At 37.9% G+C, this 23,132-nt stretch overlaps 1 protein-coding gene across 3 annotated transcripts in view; it reads right to left on the minus strand.

Moving 5' to 3' along the window:
• The window catches only part of hgsnat (heparan-alpha-glucosaminide N-acetyltransferase), a 55,588-nt gene that overhangs the window by 15,832 nt on the left and 16,624 nt on the right, over positions 1-23,132 (minus strand). For 2 of the 3 annotated variants that reach the window (XM_059025984.1, XM_059025990.1), the window contains 6 exons: positions 22,183-22,252; positions 21,458-21,564; positions 21,179-21,255; positions 5,681-5,711; positions 1,939-2,099; positions 1,305-1,420 (listed from right to left, as the gene is read on the minus strand). In XM_059025984.1, the coding sequence (XP_058881967.1) occupies positions 1,305-1,420; positions 1,939-2,099; positions 5,681-5,711; positions 21,179-21,255; positions 21,458-21,564; positions 22,183-22,252 (562 nt within the window). Of the gene's footprint in view, positions 1-1,304; positions 1,421-1,938; positions 2,100-5,680; positions 5,712-19,922; positions 20,010-21,178; positions 21,256-21,457; positions 21,565-22,182; positions 22,253-23,132 lie in introns of those variants that run through there. The other variant, XM_059025993.1, reaches the window with a different exon arrangement.

Consider the following 23,132-nt stretch of genomic DNA (forward strand, 5'->3'; position numbering starts at 1 on the left):
TGGTCACCTCGTTACAAAAAGGATATTGCTGCTCTAGAAAGAGTGCAAAGAAGAGCAACCAGAATGATCCCGGGTTTAAAAGGCATGTCGTATGCAGACAGGCTAAAAGAATTGAATCTATTCAGTCTTGAACAAAGAAGTCTACGCGGCGATCTGATTCAAACATTCAAAATCCTAAAAGGTATAGACAATGTCAACCCAGGGGACTTCTTTGACCTGAAAAAAGAAACAAGGACCAGGGGTCACAAATGGAGATTAGATAAAGGGGCATTCAGAACAGAAAATAGGAGGCACTTTTTTACACATAGAATTGTGAGGGTCTGGAACCAACTCCCCAGTAATGTTGTTGAAGCCGACACCCTGGGATCCTTCAAGAAGCTGCTTGATGAGATTCTGGGATCAATAAGCTACTAACAACCAAACGAGCAAGATGGGCTGAATGGCCTCCTCTCGTTTGTAAACTTTCTTATGTTCTTATGTTCTAAATGTGGCAACGAGACACTGAGGGAGAAAACTGAAATACACACAGAGAAACACAAACACATTCTCACACAAAACAGTAACAACTCAATTACCGTTCATTTTATATCATTTTCGTAACAAAAAACAAAATTACATTTTTTAACTTACAAACAAAGCTAGCAGCCCGAGAGAAAAACAAGTAACCGTAAGGTTGTTCGATCCCGCGGAAGGGGCGACAGCACCACCGTCTTCACGCAGGGCACAAGGCCGCTGAGGGACTAATGGAAACCACGGCTGAGCGCACAATACGTGTAAGTAGTAATTACTATAAGCCCATAACAATAATCACATTAAATTAGTGCCATTTCACAAGCGAATAAGCAGATATAAGTAACTTGATACTTATCTGTTCGTAGTCTCTCCTGCTCAGGTCGGATGAAAGGAAAAATGATGACGAGGTCTGCAGTCCACTTATGCTACTATCATGTATTATGCACTTTCCACTGTATTTAATGTATTATGGATTGGGTTTTTTCCCCCCCTGTATATCATGTATTATGCACTTCTCTGTATTTAAAGTATTATGTATTTTCTTGTTACTGCATCTTGTAAAGCGCTTTGTGATGGTGGTCCACTATGAAAGGTGCTATATAAAATAAAGATTGATTGATTGATTGATTGACTTATCGCCTCAGAGGTGGGCACGACGTGTAGCTTTGATATATCTTATTCAGGTTATCAGGGTCTTTAGAATAAATACCCATTAGGTAATGGTTACATTTCGTACTTGATAGGGAACTAGCCCTTGTAGCTTGGAATGCAGGTTGAAGTCTGTTAGTTACCATGGTAATGTCTTCTGGCCTGGCCTTGAAAAACAGTATCTCCAGAACTGCAACAACGAAATATGTGAATGCCAGTCGCTGCAGCACTCCAGGGATACGCAGAGAGTCCCATGACACTTGAGACACAAAGAGTGGTTAGCTTTCTTTATTTGGCACAGCTATAACTCAAGACAATCGCCCGTATTTTTAGAACTTTGGCTTCAGAGCCATCTCTACAGAAAACACAGCCTGGAAAAACTGTACAGAAAACACAGCCTGGAAAAACTATGACCGAGTTAAGACAATATCAATAATTGTTGGGTATAAACTTTCCACTCCATTCACTACTTGGTCTATTTTTATCTACCATGTCCATGGTTTGAAAAACATGCAGGTTACCAAGTGTCTGATTTTTAGAATTTTTATATTCTGTTTCAACTGAACAGAAAGCATTTCCAAGAGCTGTACCAGTCAGCAGAAAAGGTGCCGATTACCAAATAAGGGCATCTTATATCCTGCAATATAAAACAGCACCTCTCACCAGTTGTCCCATCCTCAGTGCAGTAATACTTGATAGTTAGTAATTTGGAACCTAGCACTGTTAAACCTCAAATCAAAAACTCAGTACTAAGTTGATAAAGCGTTGAATACTCACAAGGCCCCATACAATACTTTGGGTTAATAATGATGACTCCTATCAGGAACAGCTGCAGGCTCCTCCACACAGTTTTCCTAAAGAGCTTCACGCGAGGATAGCCACGTTTCAGCACAGAGTTAAGAGAAAGGGTGATAGACGTTCCCATAATAAAAACAAACCTGGGAATAAAACAGCAGAGTTGTGAGCCATATATATATATATATATATATATATATATATATATATATATATATATATATATATATATATATATATATATATATATATATATATATACACACACACACACATATATACATATACACACACCGTATTTACTCAAATTTAAGTTGCACTTTTGTGGCCTAAAGAAAAGTTCAAATCTGGGGGAAGCGACTTGGATTCAAGGTTTTTGGTTAGGGTACCAATTTACATTGGAGCATGTCCATTATTCTGGTGTGCTTGAACAACACCAACTGTACACAGTACTGCCCACTACAGTAATTACTCTTGGTACAGTACAGTATGGTCTGTGCCTGGTTTAACTAAGGGAACCCCTTAGTTAAGCGTAGACTCCAAAGTCCTAACTCAAACCGAAAATGAACATAACATTTCTGTGTTGCGCTAATTTTGCTTGCGAACGTGACAGAGTTATGTTGGCCAAATTAAACAAACGAGGACAATAAAGCAGACTGAAATAAAGTTCAAGGTAATTTACCCTTTCCCAGCTACCATAAACTGCAATGACTGTCGTTCAATACTGAAAGAACTGTACTGTACTCTGTACATATTTTCTTTTCCCATTTGCATTTGTAATATAGTAGGTGATGTACTCTGATGCTTTAATGTACAGCAATAGTGTTCCGTGCTGGCACCTAGTAATTAAAAAGTAATTTAGCCATTAATTATTGTGTTTTTTTTCATCAAAAGTTAAATGTGACTTGCATTCAGGGTCTTTTTTTTTTGGTGTCTATTTGGGGGCACGACTTGAATTTAGGGGCGACTGAAATTCAAGTAAACATTTTATATATATATATATATATATATATATATATATATATATATATATATACACACATATACAGACACACACACACACACACACACACACACACACACATATACACACACACACTGTGCAAATGCTTTGTTTTAACAGATACAACACTTGACAGGCCAAACATCATCTCCTCATGCATTGTTTTCACAATCTGCACGATTTCAAATCACTATTTTTATTTTTACAAATTCAATACATAAAAGTATGAACCACACCACACACAGTACATCATTTAGGATTAATTCATTACAGTTATACAATACCCTTTAGTTTACTTTGGGGATTAGATAGGTATAAATAAATAGCTTCAGTATTTTTCCTCCAATTTGATCTCCTTTAAAAATTAGCCTATTTGTTACTTATTGCATTATTTAAACTTAGTCTTTCCACTGCCTCCCCTGTGAAACAGACTCAATAAAGGGTCTTAGACCAGTTTAGCATGTTTAAATATCTATATTCTCATTTAGGTCTTCAGAAATATATGTGTCAACCAAAGGGGGAATGTTAAACGCAAAGTGCTTTAAAAAACCAATAGGTTCCTTCTATCCAATTTAAATTTAAAAGCATTTAAGTAGCGGGGTTCCCAAGAATATAGCATTGCACGTCCCCGCGTGCTACAACCTTTAAATAATGTACCTGTAATTTTTCTTTTCATTGTTAACATCCTGACAACTTTTTACACTTATAACTTTAAAGTCTGTTTTTCTCTTTTCAAAATGGCCGCTCTAGTGCACTGGGGTTTGAGATCTGTGCTCTAAAATCCATGGTTCCCAACCTGTGGTCCTGAGTAAACTCCAGGTGCTCCGCAAACAACTTCCAAAATTCGGTTAAGCAGTTACTGCAAAAACCCATTTCTACACAATCACATGTCGTGCTACTACAATATTCATTACTGAATCAACACAAAACAGCTTTAACCATGTGATATACAATTATAAGATATGTATGTAGTCTGCATTTTCCCCCTTTATCTGTTTTCTTTTATTACAGGTGTGTTTATAAATTAATATATATTACAGCTCCCTTTGATGCAATACCAAGCATCGCCTTCAAAGCTGCCATTAATTGAAACAGCTTTCTAATATGAAAAATACTAACTAAATAACTCAAACATTATGAAGGCACATTTGTCTTGTCAAAATTAGACTTATTTTTTATTTTTAACCAGCATTAATGCACATGTTTCTACTCTGTGGTGATTCTACTACTTGTTTTCACTGGTTAGGGAAAAAAATAACAATAACAATAACAATAACAATAACAATAACAATAAGTAAATCTGGCTGTCCCAGAGGCTGTGTGGTCCAGTGGTTAAAGAAAATGGCTTCTAACCAGGAGGTCCCCGGTTCAAATCCCACCTCAGCCACTGACTCATTGTGTGACCCTGAGCAAGTCACTTAACCTCCTTGTGCTCCGTCTTTCGGGTGAGATGCAATTGTGACTCTGCAGCTGATGCATAGTTCACATACCCTAGTCCCTGTAAGTTGCCTTGGATAAAGGCGTCTGCTAAATAAACAAATAATAATAATAGTAAAAGTAGTGCACTATTTAATAGTTTTAACTTGGTTGCAATGACTAAGTTAAAACAAACAAACAAAAAAAAGAACAAAAAAACACATTAAAACCTCAGTTTTAGTACTTTTAATTTTCAACATATAAAATGTGCAACATGTTGCCAGGGATAGGAATATCCCCATTTCCATATTATACGTTTTTAGAGAGGTTAGCTGCATATAGTAATAGAAGTTAATGTGAAACACAGGGGCTATATTACTGACTTAGGAACTGTTCCGTAGTGTGTGTGATCCATTTCAGCTCCATGTTATTATATGGGTTTATTCAACAGGTTTAATATCTCACAAGACTATATGCCAAAAGGAAATTCTCTTAACACTGCTACTGGAAACACTCTCCAATCATTTAAATGTTTAAATTGCATCCCACCCACCTCGTCTTCATATTCCGGTGTGTTTTTTTTTTTTTTTTTTTTTTTTTTTTAATATGTACATCAACCTAAGTTGGTGACTCAAGAGAGTGCAATAAGTTAGAAATGCTGCAGGAACCAGCACTGGTATTTACATGTACTGGATCTGATGACGACCCAAAGCCCCATTGCATTATTTGTCAGGAGGTTTTGCCAAACAAAACTTAAACCTGCAAAATTGAGACAGCATTTATCTACAAAGCATTCAGAATTTGAAAAAAATATATATATTTTTAAACAAAAGAAAACGGGAACTTTGCCTTCAGCAACTTTCATTGCGCAAAATGACATCATTCCTTGATGAACTGGTAGCAAAGATTCAAGCCCAGGGATCTCATTAAGTTAGGTATGTTATATAAATACTTTACTTTCTACATGTAGGCCTACTTATACATATAAACCTGTTTAACAATTTGGGTAATAATCCTTACATTATCAGTGCACTAGAGTAGCCATTTTGAAAAGATCTTTGAAACAGACTAAAGTAATAAGTGTAAAAAGTTGTCAGGAAGTTAACAATGAAAAGAAATGACAGGTATGTTGTTGAAACAATTGTAGAAACACATGGAGATGTGCAACGCTATATTGTTTGGAACCCCACTAGTTACTCTTAAACATCACACTAGGGTGATGTAGACACTTCTATTACTCAGACAGACAATCTCGTTGTGAGAAGCTATGAAGATTTTAAAAGAAACTGAATGAGCACAACTTACCAGGGAAACACAAGATCTGCCACGGTTAGTCCTGTTAAGGATAAAACAATATGCTTGTTAAAATAATGCACTGGCATTTGAAAAAATAACTAAATAATGCAACATGTTATAACAGATTGACACATCTGCTAAGGTGCAGTATGACATGGGGTGTTGAGAGAGCAAGCTAAAGAACTACACTAACTAACTAACAATCAAGAAGCAGGCTGATGCAATGTTGGCATGTACAGCTTTTACAAAAGGTGACGATGTGTATTATAAATAGGGCTTCTGAGTTTCGGTTTTAACCAATTCCCCCCCCCCCCAATACAACAAAAATGAAATCGGTGGATAGCCAATAAACACTGGAAAACCTGTGGAAATGGTTAATCAATTCACGTTGACTTTACCCTTTTCCCATTAAAATTAAACAAAATAAAACCTACTACAAAAATAATAATGAATAAATTTCCCAGTGATTTTGGGAAATGTCCCGCCATCCTGACTTGCATCTATCATTGATTCGTTCTGAATACTTTAAACCCGCCCCAACTACTGAGTGACAGCACATTCCAAAATTTCTATTGGAGACTCCACTTGCAAGATTTAAAACGAGATTACAAATCAGGATGGAGGCTTGTTAGCGGGATTTAAAGCTGTACTACAGTTAAGATACAGAGGATTTAAATCATGACATCTAGTGGCAATCCATTACACTGCAGGGAATAAAGCTCTTTCATTTTCAAACTGACATACTGATTCTGCAGCACTTCACCACAGTAATCATATCGGTCCACTTTTAAGAATCAAACGCTTATAAGAATCAAATCATCCGGGACAGATGTGATTATTATAAATGAAGTGCACTGTATAAAGGGGAACTATAAAACTGGTGAACAAAATCTAAAAGCAAAAGCAATCATCCGGATGGCATCTGCAATCGAATGGTTTGTAACAAGAAATGGATATGTGAAAAACAGTTACCAAGGGTGTGCAATTTTTGAAAAAGGCTTCTTGTCTAAGGGACAAAATGCTACAAAAATCTACTTGTTCTTCTTAAAAATCTACTTGCCCCCTCCCCATCGCACAAAACACACACACATACAAAAGTAGAATATAACTTGTAGGATTTTGGTTTTATTTAACAGTGAACACAATAAATCAAGTAGTGATTAACAGGGGTAGAGATCTAGCCTTGTAGCTTGACTACTCACTAAATTCTTCAAGATACACAAAAGGTTCCCTGTGAACCCACCTCACCTCAACAAATGTATAACATACTTTAAGGAAATGTTCCTTTCAGTGCAGTTTTAAACACATTTGCTAGTAGACCAGGAAGCTGACAATGACACACAGGCAGGTACATGTGGGTTGAAAGCGCCGGGGCGTATTTTTATTCAAACAATAATAAATCAAAAGACAAAAACACTAGTTTTCTTTTTACTTTCGTTTTAACACTCTCTCGTACTCTCATTTCTCCTCTCAAACATTCACCCTGTTCAGTCAAAGCTGCAGGCTTTTATACATGTGACCATCTCCGGATTAGCAATAAATTAACTAACTATCTGGAGAGGGTCACGTTCTACACGTGTTTAGAGGGATGGGGCTCTAACCATCCACACTGCCAAACAATAACACACATTCACCCGTTCTAAATAAACACAGCACAATACATTTTAAATCATAACACACCCCACAATAACACATGTAACAGCCCTGCCCCACTAATTGCGTGCTGGGCTGTCCTCTGCCCTGCTACATATCCCCCCCTCCCCTCCCCCCTTGTGCACAGCACACCTGGCCACAACGGCCACCTCCCCCTCCCTTAAAACACAACCATCCTTCCTCAAGTCTCCTACTGTCCTTCTTCTCCCATCCTTGAGGGAGGGTTGGTCAACAGTCTGGCACCTTCAAGGTGGGATGAGACCCAGCGACAGGGGACCTGGGCGCAGTGGACGGGGTGTCGGGAGTGCAGGCAGACCATCAGTCGGCTGCAGCCCCAGGCAGAGGTACAAGCCCAGGCAACCGTGCAGCGAAGTGACGGCTGGTGTGGACCATCAAGAGGTAGCTCTAGCTCCTCTGGTGATGGAGGCGGAAACAGCGGGTAATCTTCCTCTGCGGTGGAGGAGAGAGCAACAGGTAGTCTCCTTCTGTCTCTGAAGACTGGTGCAGCTCTCCCTCGGTCACTGGAGACTTGGGCTTCCCCCTCTTGGGGCTGTGGGCACTCGGATTCTCCCACTCCAGGTCCATGTCTGGGTCCACTTCCCACTCTGGGCAGTTGGCCTCCACATACCCATACTCCAGGCAAATGGAGCACATTGGGGCACCGGCCTGGGCTAACTGGGACTGCTCTACCTCCCAGTGTTCTCGGTGGATCCGGTCGACCACCTTGTACATTGCATTCAAGGCCCCCTCTAGTGTGCAGGGTACTTCCGTCGTATACCCTTCAGCTGGATCTGAGGCGGCAACTGGACGAAATCCTGCAACATCTCGCAATGCCTGGTCCTCAGGTGTTTTCTCCCCTCCATTTTTAGCCACTGGAGGGTGCTGGGGTACAAAAGCCATCTCCATGTCTCTCTTCACTCACAACAAAACAAAATTCCTTCCAAAAATAAAAATGTGTACCCGCAGTACCTGCTCTGGCCTGGGCACGTGAAGGCGCTATATCCCACGCTGGACACCACGTGTGGCAGGACGGCTTTCTGGTGACATCCCCAGACCAGGAAGCTGACAGAGACACAGGCAGGTACTTGTGGGTTCAAAGCGCTGGTGCGCATTTTTATTCAAACAATAATAAATAAAAAGATAGACAAAAACACTGCTCACAGACCGAAATAAACTGGTTAAATCAAAACAAATCACGAACACCAAAAACAAAACAATACCGATGTCAGGCTGGGCAGTTGCCTTCACTGATCCTATAATCCCATATTCTTTTTTCTCATTTTCGCTCTCTCTTACTCGAGTTCCTCCCCTCAAACACCCACCCTGTTCAGCCACAGCTATGGGGTTTTATACATGTGACCATCTCCGGATTAGAAATAAGACGGCCCTTTATAGTGTGGAACAGGTTATAAGGCGGTACGGTCATGGCTCCCATTTGCCTTATAATGCCATTACACTAACACTAGTATTCTCGTTATAAGGCGGAACACAAATAGCAGTCTCTTAACTATGGCTCCTGACTACAGCGTTATAAAGGGGAGCACTGCAGCTTCTGTCTACTTTTTTCCCCACTCTTTCTCTATAAGCTGAATTCAAGTGTTTTAGTTTGTTGCATCATATACAAAATCATTGCCAACTATTACTGCTGCTTTGTGGAATTCAGATTTTTCTTGACGTTCTTTCAGTTTTGTTACTGCTGAACCCCAGATTTGTAAAGGACTTGTGTATAACCAAGTTTCTCTGCATTTTTGCTACCAAAATGCACACAATAAGCTTTACAGTAAGCTCCATCAAATTCTGCAAAGACAAAATAAGTTTCTTTTGTTTATTTCTATATACTTTTAATATATATATATTTAATATAACTTTTTTTAAAACAGTATTACAACATTTTACAGCTATTTTTCCTCATCTAACATGTTGTCCCATGATGGCTAAATGGAACAATTCTGCAGGGAGGGCAACATTCTTTCCCTGCACTACTCTCACTGAAAAATAAATACATAAATGAATTAATACGTACATAAGCACATTGCCTTGAGATTTAGTCTATTTTATTATAAAATAATAAATGTCCAGATCTCAAATATAAGCATTTCATTTCTATCATTATAAACACAGTCAATCTTCATGTTTTAATAGTTTCACAAAAATTGAAACTGATGTAACTATCACTATTACCTGCTGTATTATTGAATTGTGGTTTGTCAAACTTGTACTTTACTTGAACAAAAGTTATTGTATTGCTTGCTCTTATTGTATTACTTGTATTGTAACGCTTGAAATGTTTTTGCTTACGATTGTAAGTCGCCCTGGATAAGGGCGTCTGCTAAGAAATAAATAATAATAATAATAATAATAATAATAACTAATATTGCTTCTGTTCAAATCCAGTAAAAAAAGTTTTGTTTTTTTTTTTAAGTTTTTTTTTTTTTTTAATATAGTGTTTAAATCTAAAAAATATGTAAATATGATAAATAGCAAAACTAGGTTAGCAACACTAAAACTATAATAAAAAAAAAAAAAAGTTACATTTTTTGCCTGGGAAAGTTGGTCTTGAAATGCTTTTAAAACAGTAAACTTCACTTTTAAAAAAAAAAAAAAACGCTCCAAACAAGTACATGCTTGACCATGAAGTGTTATAAATTACACAACATGATTTGATCAAATCCGCTAATACCTCAGCGACTATGGTGTTTTTTTTTGTTTTTTTTGGTAACTTTACTAGATTGTGCATTTAAATGTCATGTATTAAAGCAGCATCACTTAATTGCTAATTTACAAAAAATATACATTTTAAAATGTTTGTGTAGGTGCTAGACTTCCGCAATTCAGTTTTCAGAAACTTGTGTGGCTCTCTAGAAATATACCTGGAGTGTTTTTCTAGCAACACAACTAACATGGGAAAAATAAATAAATAAAAATGAATCTGTCCAACAGGCAAAGTATAAACGGCAAACCTTGTTGTCCCGGGCGTTGGGCGAACCGAATTGTACACCCGAGTTATGTATCTATCGTTGATTTGACCAGAGATTAAAACAATATGGCAGTGAATTTTACTGGACAACACATGCTTAATAATTTCAAATTCAGATGTTTTACACAATAGTTCTAATGCACGACTGAACACTAGAATTGTAGAAAGCACAAGTACGTATATGTCCACAAGAAATCAATGGAAATTGTATTTATTTACTGTGCTAAAAAAGATTGATGGAAACCCTTCCACAAACATTTCTCTAAACATTATAAAACACTATTTTAGCTGCAAATATCAGCGAGACATCAGATAATAAAACAAATCTCAAATTCACCTCAAGTCTGCACCAGAACGAATGACTTATTAGCCATTTTACTGTTAGTGTTGTCTATACGCCACAAGCCACAAACAGAAAAAACACAACGTGTAGGGGTTAAAGCCATGACCAAGTTCATGCAGCACATACTGACATAATCATGTAACCCAGGATTTAAGCTAAAGTGGTAAGATATTTAAAAAATGAACTAATTTCAACACACTGTGGTCCCTGCCAAACATAATGGGGTATAAAATAAACTTATCGTAATAAAACATTTCATCTGTCTCTCCACCTATATCTGCAGTATGAAGGAGGGAAGTAGAAAAAAGTTAATACACCTTTAAGGGAGAGCAGTATAAAAAGCCTGCATATGTTTCTCTTCGTGCTCGCGATCACCCATGCCTTTCACCTTCGCGCTGAACACTTTTTTCCAGGACGCAGTCACTTCACGTGGGGATCTCGCGAGAGCAGCCAGTACCAGATAGCCACCAGCGCACAAACCCTGTTTGTTTGTGTGTCTTTCTTTTATTTACTTTTCTTGTTTTCCAGTTTCAGTTTCTGTAGTTTTCCCTGAATGGTTAGTATACAGTCAAACCTGCTCATGTGACCACCTGGTCTAAGCGACCACTTTAAATTCCTCCCAATAATATCTGTGCTTTTATTTAACTGTATTAAGCGACCACCTGTCTAATGCGACCAGCGACCACAATTCTCTTACCCAGCAACAGACTCAAACCTGTATTGTTAAAGAAAAATATGGTTTTAAAATGTTACATCCTAAATTCAAAGGAATACGGTAACCATTCTAGCTGTCTTTTATCCGTAATCAATAAAACAACAGCGCTCTCTAGTAAAGGAAGAGAGAAAATGTGGAGAAATAAAAGGTCCTCTCTAAATGACAGAATTAAAGTTATTAAACTTGTAAACTTATGGAAAGTATAATAAGATCCAAAATGGAAAAATTACCTATATGTAGGGCTTCTGATTTTTGGTTTTAACCTATAAAACCCGATAAAACACCCGACACAAAAAAAAATAAAAAATCGGTGGATAGCCAATAAACACCGTAAAAACTGTGGAAATGGTTAATCTATTCACGTTGCCTTTACCCTCTTCACATTTTAAAAAAATAAAACCTACTGAGGCCTTGTGTTGGAGATAAGGAAGGAAGGAAGTAAAGAATACACACGTGAATGCTGCGTTTTCTAATGCCGGCCGCAGCAGATACTTACTATAACATTATAAAGGGCACAGGCAGCGGCCCGGGACATTGTGCTGGACTTTTGGGCTTTTAAGGGGGGAGGTGGCCGTTGAGACCATGTGTGCTGCACACAAGGGGGGGGGGTATATGTGGCAAAGTGCCCCGCCCCTGTGTGCATTTGTGTGTTATATGTTGCATGTAGTGTGTAAATGTTGGTGTATTGTAGTTGGTACACAGGATATAATGTGGGTAATGAGCACAAGTGTTTAAAATGTATAATTGTATTTAGGCACGGGGATTGCACTTAAATCACTTCACGTGCATTTAAAGTATTTAATATGTGAGCACTGGGTTGTAAATAATTAGTTCACTTGCTGGGATTCAAGTGAATAATTAATTAGTAATTGAATCCCGGCACAACAGTATATATAGATGCACGTTTTACTCACTTGGGGTTGTGTGTTTGGTGAGTGGAGAATGGGTGTGGAGAAGGAGGTAAAAGAAACTAAAATAATAAGTGTTTAGACTCACCGTGTTTGTTTTTCTGTCTGTCCACTGCTTGTTTAGTGTTAATCCGTTTTGTTTGTCTATTTATTTTGGCCTCAAGTGCCGTGTCCTGTTTTCTGTTTAAAACCTTTTATTTGTTTCATTAAACCTACTGAGCGCAGCCATTGTGTTTTCAGTTTCAACCCCAGTACTGTCTGTCTGTGTGATTCTTTCTGGCCTGATGTCATCCCTGCAGCTAGCCTGTCACAGGAAGACAGCAAAGGAAAGAAGGTACAACTTAAGTGTGCAAGTACTGTCGAGTTACTATAGATATTTTGACACACACACAACGCTCCAGCATTTTGGAAAGTAACCAAAAACACTAATTCCATACAGTATATCAAAAACGAAAGCCCCGAAAAACGATTTACATAAAACTCAAAAATAGCTAAATATAAGCACTGAAAAATACAATTAATAAAACCCGAAAAACAGAAGCCCTACCTATATGGTAACAGTATCTTGGGAGACAGTCAGCATGGTTTTAGGAAAGGGAGATTGTGTCTAACTAACCTGCTTGATTTTTTTGAGGATGCAACATCGACAATGGATAATTGCAAAGCATGTGACATGGTTTATTTCGATTTCCAGAAAGCTTTTGACAAAGTCCTGCGTAAAAGATTAATTATCAAACTGAACACAGTAGGGATTCAAGGAAATGCATGCACATGGATTAGGGAATGGTTAACATGTAGAAAACAGAATGTACCGATTAGAGGAGAAACCTCAAAATGGAGCGAGGTAACCAGCGGTGTACCACAGGGATCAGTATTAGGTCCTCTGCTATTCCTAATCTACATTAATGATTTAGATTCTGGTTTAGCAAGCAAACTTGTTAAATTTGCAGACGACACAAAAATAGGAGGAGTGGCAAACACTGTTGCAGCAGCAAAGGTCATTCAAAATGATCTAGACAGTATTCAGAACTGGGCAGAGCCATGGCAAATGACATTTAAGAGAAAAGTGTAAAGTATTGCATGCAGGCAATAAAAATGTGCATTATAAATATCATATGGGAGATACTGAAACTGAAGAAGGAATCTATGAAAAGATCTAGGATTTTATGTTGAAAAGACCAACAAGATGCTTGGATATATTGTGAAAATTGTTGAATTTAAATCAAGGTAAGTAATGTTAAAACTTTACAATGCATTAGTAAGACCTCATGTAGAATATTGTGTTCAGTTCTGGTCACCTTGTTACAAAAAGGATATTGTTGCTCTAGAAAGGATGCAAAGAGGAGCAACCAGAATTATCCCGGGTTTAAAAGGCATGTCGTATGCAGACAGGCTAAAAGAATTGAATCTATTCAGTCTGAACAAAGACGACTACGTGGCGATCAGATTCAAGCATTCAAAATTCTAAAAGGTATTGACAATGTCGACCCAGGGGACTTTTTCGACCTGAAGAAACAAGGACCAGGGGTCACAAATGGAGATTAGATAAAGGGGCATTCAGAACAGAAAATAGGAGGCACTTTTTTACACAGAGAATTGTGAGGGTCTGGAACCAACTCCCCAGTAATGTTGTTGAAGCGGACACCCTGGGATCCTTCAAGAAGCTGCTTGGTTCTGGGAGCAATAAACAACCAAACGAGCAAGATAGGCCAAATGGCCTCCTCTCGTTTGTAAACTTTCTGTTCTTAAGACCCCAATAAGCCCGGCTTGGTACCGGCCCGGGGATGCAAGATGGTCGGAACAGAGACGGTACCGTGGCGGTTCGGTGACTGTAGCACCGGGTAGGTGAAAAAGGTGGCAAAGCTTATTCCACTTTGCTACAGTATATTATAGAGAGTGAGTAATTGTGTGGTAGTTTTAAATAGGATTTGCATTTCAGTGCCCTTTTGGGCAGTTTTATCTTGATCCAGCTTTCATCCACTCCCTTCTGTATGCTTCATGTAAAGTCTGCTCTTTCATGCCGTTCAATTATGCTCATTTTTACCTTTGTGAAAAGGAATGTGCGATACGTCCTGTGATACAAGTAGGTCCCCTTTGTTTGTCAAACTGTGTTACTAGCAAATCCTAGGCTTTTTATCATCTCATTACCTGCCCGTATGATATTGTAGGGTACCAAAAAGTGATCATTCTTCATTTATAAAATAAAATGCCTCCTTATGTGGAAATCCATTTAGATACAATGCTGATCATTTTCTTTTTTTAAATTGTAGATCTTCATTGATTTAATTAGGCTCAGTGGCATAACTTTGGCTTCAAAAGAGGAGGGGGCAGTTTCTGTAGGTGGGGCATGTAGTAATACAATAAAAAATAAACGTTAATTTCATTCATATTTATCCTTTTGCGGTAGTTCATAGGACAGGAGGGGGTATTTCAGAAAATATATACAGTGCCGTGAAAAAGTATTTGCCCCCTGTCTGATTTTCTGCATTTTTGCATATTTTTGACACTGAATGTTATCAAATCTTCAACCAATACCTAATATTAGATAAAAGGGACCCTGAGAACAAATTACACAAAAATTTGATACATATTTCATTTATTTATTAAAGAAAGTTATGCAGCACCCAATGCCCCCGTGTGAAAAAGTAAATTGCCCCCTTAGACTCAATAACTGGTTACACTACCTTCAGCAGCAATAACTGCAACCAAATGCTGCCTGTAGTTATTGATTACTCTCACAGAGCCGTGGAGGAATTTTGGCCCACTCCTCCATGCAGAACTGCTTCAACTCAGTGACATTTGTGGGTTTTGGAGCAGAACTGCTTGTTTCAGGTCCTGCCACAACATCTCAATGGGGTTTAGGTCTAGACTTTGACTAGGCCATTCCAAAACTTTAAATTTCTTGTTCTTCAACCATTCTGATGTAGATTTGCTTGTGTGTTTTGGACCATTGTCTTGCTGCATGACCCAGCTGCGCTTCAGCTTCAGCTCACGGACGGATGGCCTGACATTCTCCTGTAGAATTCTCTGATAAAGAGCAGAATTCATGGTTCCTTCAATGATGGCAAGGCGTCTAGGTCCTGCTGCAGCAAAGCTTCCCCAAACCATGACACTACCACCACCATGCTTGACCGTTGGTATGAGGTTCTTACTGTGGAATGCAGTGTTTGGTTTTCACCAGACATAACGGGGCGCCATGTCAGCCAAAAAGTCCCACTTTTGACTCATCTGTCCATAGAACATTGTTCCAGAACTCTTGATGATCATCCAGGTGCTTTTTGGCAAACTTGAGACGAGCATTCATGTTCTTCTTGGTGAGCAATGGTTTCCGCCTTGCTACTCTGCCATGAATCCCATTTTTGCCCAGTGTCTTTCTGATGGTGGAGTCATGAACACTGACCTTAGCCGAGGTGAGAGAGGCCTGCAGATCCCTGGATGTTGTTCTAGGGTTCTTTGTGACTTCCTGGACGATTTTACGCCTTGCTCTTCGAGAGATTTTGACAGGACGACCACTCCTGGGAAGATTCACTACTGTCCCAAACTTTCTCCATTTGGACAATATGGCTCTGACTGTGGTTCAGTGGAGCCCCAGAGCCTTAGAAATGGCTTTGTAACCCTTTCCAGACTGATGGGCATCAACAACTTTATTCCGGACGTCTTCAGGAATTTCTTTTGTTCGTGGCATGATGTGCCTCTAGAACCTGTGTGCTGACAACTTCACTCTGATGGTAAGGGCCAAAGTTAGTCAGATTTATATTGGGCAGGGCTGGCCCAAATCAGGCCTGGTTGTTAACCAAAGTACTTAAACAGCTGACCCTAATTATCCCTTTAATTGGGTTGAGTTAACTAGGGGGAGGGCAATAACTTGAAGATTGCATGTTTGATTACCTTGCACGCCAAACAAATGAAAGAAGCACCAAACTTTGGTGTCATTTTTTCTCTCAGACTCCCTCTATATACTACTACAACCCACAAAAAAATCTGACCAAATACAATGTGAAAAATGTGCAAAAATGCAGAAAATCAGACAGGGGGCAAATATTTTTTCACCGCACTGTATATAAATACATTAATAAATGTTGAAATAAATGAATATATTTCTTTCTTTTTCTTTGTCACTCTGCAAAGCACATCTGACAGCGGTACTGAAACGTTACATACATATAGTACATTAAATGCCAAACTGATTCAAACAAGTGAAGCACTCACATACATATTCAGTTCACTGCTTTCACATTTTTTTTTAAACGTTTAAAAAAAAAAAAAAAGGAAAAACTATAAACTGAATACAGTACTGAAAACATGTTTCAATACTGTTCTCAAAACAGCAGGCTGTATAAGTGCTGTTGGTCCTACAGTTTTACACATATTTGTGTGGATATTTCCCCCAAACAACAACGAACATATAGTTTATGATGTTTGAAATTAAATAAGTGATAATACAATATGACATCCAACAGCTTGTCTAACTAGGGTTCCACCTGTAATTTGTAACTTGCGTTTCTTATAAATAAATTCACATTTACTATTTTAACTCTCATACTGTCAGTAAAAATTGTAAAATGTTTTTACTGAATTAAAAAAAAAAAAGTGGTATTGTTAAAAATGAAAGATTATATAGCATGGCTAGGCAAAGATCTGCATGCAGCTACCAACAATTACTAGAAACGAAACCCCGGACCCGGCACAAGGAGATAACATGAACTTGAAGCATATGTGGAAGCGACTGTAAGTGTAAATCACGGTCAGCACATACTAGGATAGAAACAACATTCATATCCCTCTTCCCACAGTATATAAGGAGTAAAAATTAAATAAATTAATATTTTATGGTTTTTTTTACATTTGCTTTTGTAATTTCTAAATAGTGTATATAAATCAGTTGTCACAAACCCAAAATAAACATTACTTTTGTTAACTTTAATATATGGTAAGACTAGTGTTTCAAAGATATATTAACTAAAAATAAAAAGTCTTCATGAATTTATATAACAAACATGCACATACCGTACAGTGCTAAAGTGTACATACTGTAACAGTTACACCCATGCTGGTTTTATGTATTTATTGTTAATAAATACTGTATGGTACATTTACATTGTTTCTACTAACTTGGCTTGGGTTTTTCAGGCACAATAAAAGCTGATCAAACTTGTATACAAATTAGAAAAAACAATTGGGGCGACCTTGGCCCCCATTGGTTTTACTGTTGTGCCCATTTGCTTTGTGCTGGGCAAGGTTTCTCCAATAATTTCTTGAAACTTGGCTTGTGTTTTTGAGATCTCCACTTTACGTGGCTGGGCACTTTTGATAACTTGCCGTTTTTTCACATTTCCAATGTGTTTTTGTTGTAGATGAGAACCAGGTTTACCACGGTTTTCAGTGAAAGCGAACTCTTCCTCCCATTCTGACTTAAAGCCTCATACTTTTGTTTATTACTCATGGAGGGTATGACGGAGTACACCCAACCCTATATTTATTTGTATTGTTATTGTAGTATTATGATTTAAATGTATTGTTTTATGTTTATACAAAGCAAGGGATTATTTTTGTTGTTTTGCAGCATGAATGACGTTAATTCCCCATCCAGCTAAACGAGTGTGTAATGTGGCCATCTCCCAATGAATTAAGTGATTACCAATTTGGAGATGGCCACATATAATTATATATAGAGAGTAGATCAGCTGCTCATAAGGAGAGTTGAAGGGAGAAAGAATGACAGAACGAATAAATTGCCGTTTTGTTTATTTCATTTAATAAAGAAAGAGCGCATTGGCGACTCACCCCGCAGTACCTTGTGTATGCCTGTATTTCCTAGTCGTCACCAACCCAGCCATGCTGCCAGAGGGTTTGCCAATGCTACTGTCTCCACTAAACAAATGAGCAGTTAATTCAAAATTATATAATTGACTTTCAACTGCACATCCAGCTTTCACTCAAAGTGATTGAAATACACACGCGCCAGCAAGCGGTGTCGGAAGTCATCAAGTGACAATGTCCTTGCAGTGAACATGCAGGCTCAAAGAAGGGCAGCAGTGTGGAGTAGTGATTAGGGCTCTGGACTCTTGACAGGAGGGTCGTGGGCTCGATCCCAGGTGGGGGACACTGCTGCTGTACCCTTGAGCAAGGTACTTTACTTAGATAGCTCCAATAAAAACCTAATTGTGTGTAAAAATAATGTAATTGTATGTAAAAATAATGTGATATCTTGTAACAATTGTAAGTTGCCCTCGATAAGGGTGTCTGCTAAGAAATAAATAATAAATAAAAAAATAAATAAAGAGAAGGGGAGAGAAGAAAGAATAATAAACATGAATACAGAGAACTTTGTTCTCTTTTCTTTATTATTCTTTCTTCAGCTCATTCGAGCTGCAAAGTGTGCGTCACCCAGCATTTCACCGGGAGCCACAGTTTGGCCACCTCTGCCAGACACCAGAAACGGTAACACAATTAAGACATTTCACAATGAAAAACTCATACAAAACAGTTCTTTACTATCTGGCTCTGCCTTCTCCTGACTGCTTGAGATCACCCATAATACATTGCATGTTAACGCTGCCTTAGTTGATTGGCATTTCCGCTGGGTCCTGGTGGTGACTCTATTGATTGCACAAATAAATTATTAAGAAATAAAAGCTTTAGTACTGCTGAAAAAGACAGAGAGGGACTGTTAGCTCATTCAGTTCTGTTAGCCTGTCTGCATATGACATGCCTGTTAAACCAGGAAAATTCTAGTCACTCTTCTATGCACTCTTTCTAGACCAGCAATATCCTTTTTGTAGCGAGGTGACCAGAACTGAACACAATATTCTACATGAGGTCTTACTAATGCTGTGTAAAGTTAACATTACTTCCCTTGACTTAAATTCAACACTTTTCACTATATATCTGAGCATTTATTGTTGAAGGCAATCATATCAGTCACGTGTACAAAAAAAAGTTAACAACGAATATAAAAACAGTAACCTGATAACTCTACAAAATAAAACAATAATGGAAGCACCGTCCATAAAACATTTTATTCCATGTAGGCTATCCTCCATATTTTAAAAAAAGTTAACAAACAAGTATAAATCTAACTGAAAGTCTTGATTCAACATACTGCTAGTTCATTTTTCAATCTCGGTAATGGATAAAAACTGCCATGACTGGTGACTAAATCAATGAGAAAAGTCTTACAAACTATATCACACAATTGAAATATGAAAACCCAATTATGATTTTTAATATGTAGACTAGAGAATCTTCAAAACGTTTTGCACAACTTTAGTGTGGCCAGCTTTGTTTTGGTCCGACTATCTGTGTACTTCTAAAGCCTGCTCTTTCATCCCATGTTACTGAACAAAGTGCATCGGTGAAGTGTAGGACAGGGACCCGGGCCGTGCGGGTAGCGATGGTCAGGGTAACGCTGCCGAGTGCAGCACCTTTTCTTTGTAGTTTTTGATTACTGTGTTTTATTTTCTCTTTTTGATTTCGCCTTTTGTTATTATTATTATTTGAGAGCACCTGCTGGTGCGTCAGCGAGACTGTTTACCTGTGGGTATTTCTGTGGTCCTGTCTACCATCGCTGGTATTCAGGCCACGGACAACAGCGCCCTCTGCGGGCTAAACAAGCACTTAAAAACAAACCAAAAGTCATAAATGAAACTGGGCACCTGTGCGGTGTTGTCAAATACACTTCTGTCTCCCGTGTGAGTGAATACCCACACCCTTCCACAGTCTAAAACAGTAAATTCAGCTTTCAGCTCAGTTTAAAAATGCTAAATAAAATAAAACAAGAAAGCAAGGGATTAATAAAACAGCTGTACTGTCTGAAAAGCTGAAAGAAGATTTATTTGTCGACCCCCAGTTTGTCTGCACACTTTCTCTGGTTAATGGTATACTTGCAGTACTGTACTGTGGTTTTGACACACTGATGCATATATTAACAAATACAACAGTAACGGGACTGTATAATAGTTTTATACAGAGTAGTGAAACATTATAGTTGGACGTGTACAAGTACTGTACAGATAGTATAAATACATATTTACATGAATATTATAATAAGGACCCTGCAGATCATTTGAGATTCTTTCCAGATTGATCTTCTCCTCTACGCTTAAAAAAAAGGGTGAGTGTTTTGTGGGGTATTTACACTTGTAAGCACTTTTTATACAGCTTGCCATATTGGTTTTAGTAAAATAACTATAACTCCTCCCATTTTAAGAGGCGTGAACAATCAACTCCAAACCATTTGCAGTTTAGCAACACTTTCTGCTGTTTTGCTTAATGCATTTTATGTTCTCTTTTGCTACTTGGTGACAGGACTAATGAAGTGCAACTGATTTAATGCAGTCAGAAAAAAGTGGTTTGCAAAGCTGCAACATTTTTACGTCATCGCACTGTGACAGTACAGAAACAGGTAAATAGCTGGTCTTGGCTACCACTGTATATTATACCTACAATTTTATAGCTTTTTAAACAAACAGTCCCAGAGATATAATCAATTCATTGTGTGCTGGTGAAAGTGGACACAGAAACAGGGGCAATCCATATACCTGTAAGCACCCCCTCAAACTATACTGCATGTCAGACATTTTGCACACTGAATTTCTTTTATTAAAAAAAAGAAAAAAAATCAGGAGGTTAAAATCAGGAAGCTAAAAATCACTTGCTTGCACTTACAGTTCATAGAACTAGCACATTTGCTGGGGAATCATTTTCAATGTTGGTTTAATTTCTAAACAAACAAATTGCCTCTCTTGTGGCAAGTGAACTAGGTTGTATAGGTTTTAGCCAGGGTAAATTATGCTGTCGTATGAAGTCGAGATTTAACGAAGCACAATTCGCATTATGTACAGTATAACTTTACTAAAAAGTTACACCATATATCAATTCTATATTTGTTGTAATAACTATCTCAGCTTACCATTCCAGCTTTCATGCCTGAAGAACCAGTACCTGCCTCCCCCATAGTTCACAAAGATCATTATTACGAGGGAAAGCCTACAGTGAAAAAATGGTTTTGATTAATCTAAGCCGCAACAAACAACTGAGGCATATTCAGAGATTTGTACTGTATATTAAGTGCTGTAAACCAACATTCTGTATTGAAATAATGTGATTAAACTGTATGGGACACGTCATTTTTTGCCTGGCCACAGTTCTGCAAATAGAACTTTTGCAGCAGATATATATTTGTGTTTACCCTCTGAATGTATCCAATGATCTGAGTCGTGAGGTGGCCACTCGATGGGCAGGAAAGGTCGGGTCACTGGATGAGGATTCAGAGGCTTGGTTTGAAGATCCCAGTTCCTGCAAAGAGAACATGCAAGATTTAAGTTAGAGGCTCATAGAATGCAAAACACTATCCCTGGACTCTGTTTCAACAGTGAGAGAAATAAATAAAAAAAAAGCAAAACAAAACAGAAGATAATAATAAAGGCTTGATTCTTTAGCAGAGAAACAGGCGCCACTCTCATGGTATTACATGGGATTGACCTGTAACACATGAAGTGAAAAGTTACCATGAAGCAGCAGAATCTAAATTTATAATCTGGTACTTGAAAAAGCTGTACATCTCTAAATACAAATCAAACACAAAAAAACACAGCCACAAGCACAGACAAAACAAACATTCAACACAAAGGGGACAAATAAAAATGTAGTGTCATTTATGTTGATTAGAGGGATATGGATTTTTAATATTCACCATTAAATGTTGAAAAAAAAAAAACTCTTGCAACACAAAGCTGACTGGTTCCCTGGAATGGAAAAAAAAATGTGCAAGATACTGTCTTGAGATATACAAAAAATGGGTGTGTAGGTTGATTCAAAAGCCATTTAGTCTGCAACTACCAGGCACTGCTGGTAGCACTATAAATGATACACCTTAGAGCATGGAAAAGTATATAAACGAGTCCAGCTGCTTACAGAATTGATGAGTCTCTCTGTCTCCATTGTAGTGATCATCCTGTACATTATCTTTTTCACTGGATCAAGTCTGTGAGAAAAAAAAAAAAGAGCACAGAATGTTACAGTTAGTCTTTCCAATAGACCCACTTAAATAAAAGTGACATTTTTCTAATAGTTTCCATTGTTATAAAAACAATAATAGTTCCAAACAAAGTTTAGTCTCAGCACTAAACTGATGACATTTTCGTGAGCTCATCACACCATTTTTTACATGTAGACAGCTCATATTAATATCCATTTATCATTTTAATATAGAAACTGAAATCAAAAGTCATAATGAGACTTACCTGATTAATTCTGACAGCCCTCAGGGATAACCATGGCTTCATATGGTACTTAGTCTGGATGTTCAGATGTCTAAGGCTGTTTTCTTTTCTAAAACTGCTGATGAAAGGTGCTGGTTCTAGTACTAGCATGCATACGCAAGCACTCGGCCTGCGTACCATAACTTAAAACTTTATTTTAAAAAAATGCATCCTAAGAAGCGAAAAGCTGAAACTGGAATTGATTTAGTTAAAGAGTTTCAATTATTCAAATTGTGTTTTTTGAATGTGTTACCTGTATTAAGGTGCGAGTTCAGGAGCTTCTTTCTATAGCAGGTATTAGAACTGAAGGCAGCACCTAACTCAGTCAAAAGCACCGATTTCTGTATTTCGAGTTCAGAAAGTCTAAACAAGCTTGGTGTGACTAAGCTCACAGTGAAACCTAGTGATTTTAACTGTTATGCAATAGGAAAGTTATTTTCATCCCTAGCGGGACGGAATAATTATCATATTATATAAAAAAAAAAAAAAACACACAACACAATCTGAGCACAAAATTCATGCAGAAGTAAGTCTTTGATAAATGACGAGAATCATTATATCCAGTCGTCTCTTGGATGGCTCAGGTCAGAGTTGTATATGTAA

This window comes from Acipenser ruthenus, chromosome 1, assembly GCF_902713425.1.
Source record: "Acipenser ruthenus chromosome 1, fAciRut3.2 maternal haplotype, whole genome shotgun sequence".
In the NCBI taxonomy this organism is placed as follows: Eukaryota; Metazoa; Chordata; class Actinopteri; order Acipenseriformes; family Acipenseridae; genus Acipenser; species Acipenser ruthenus.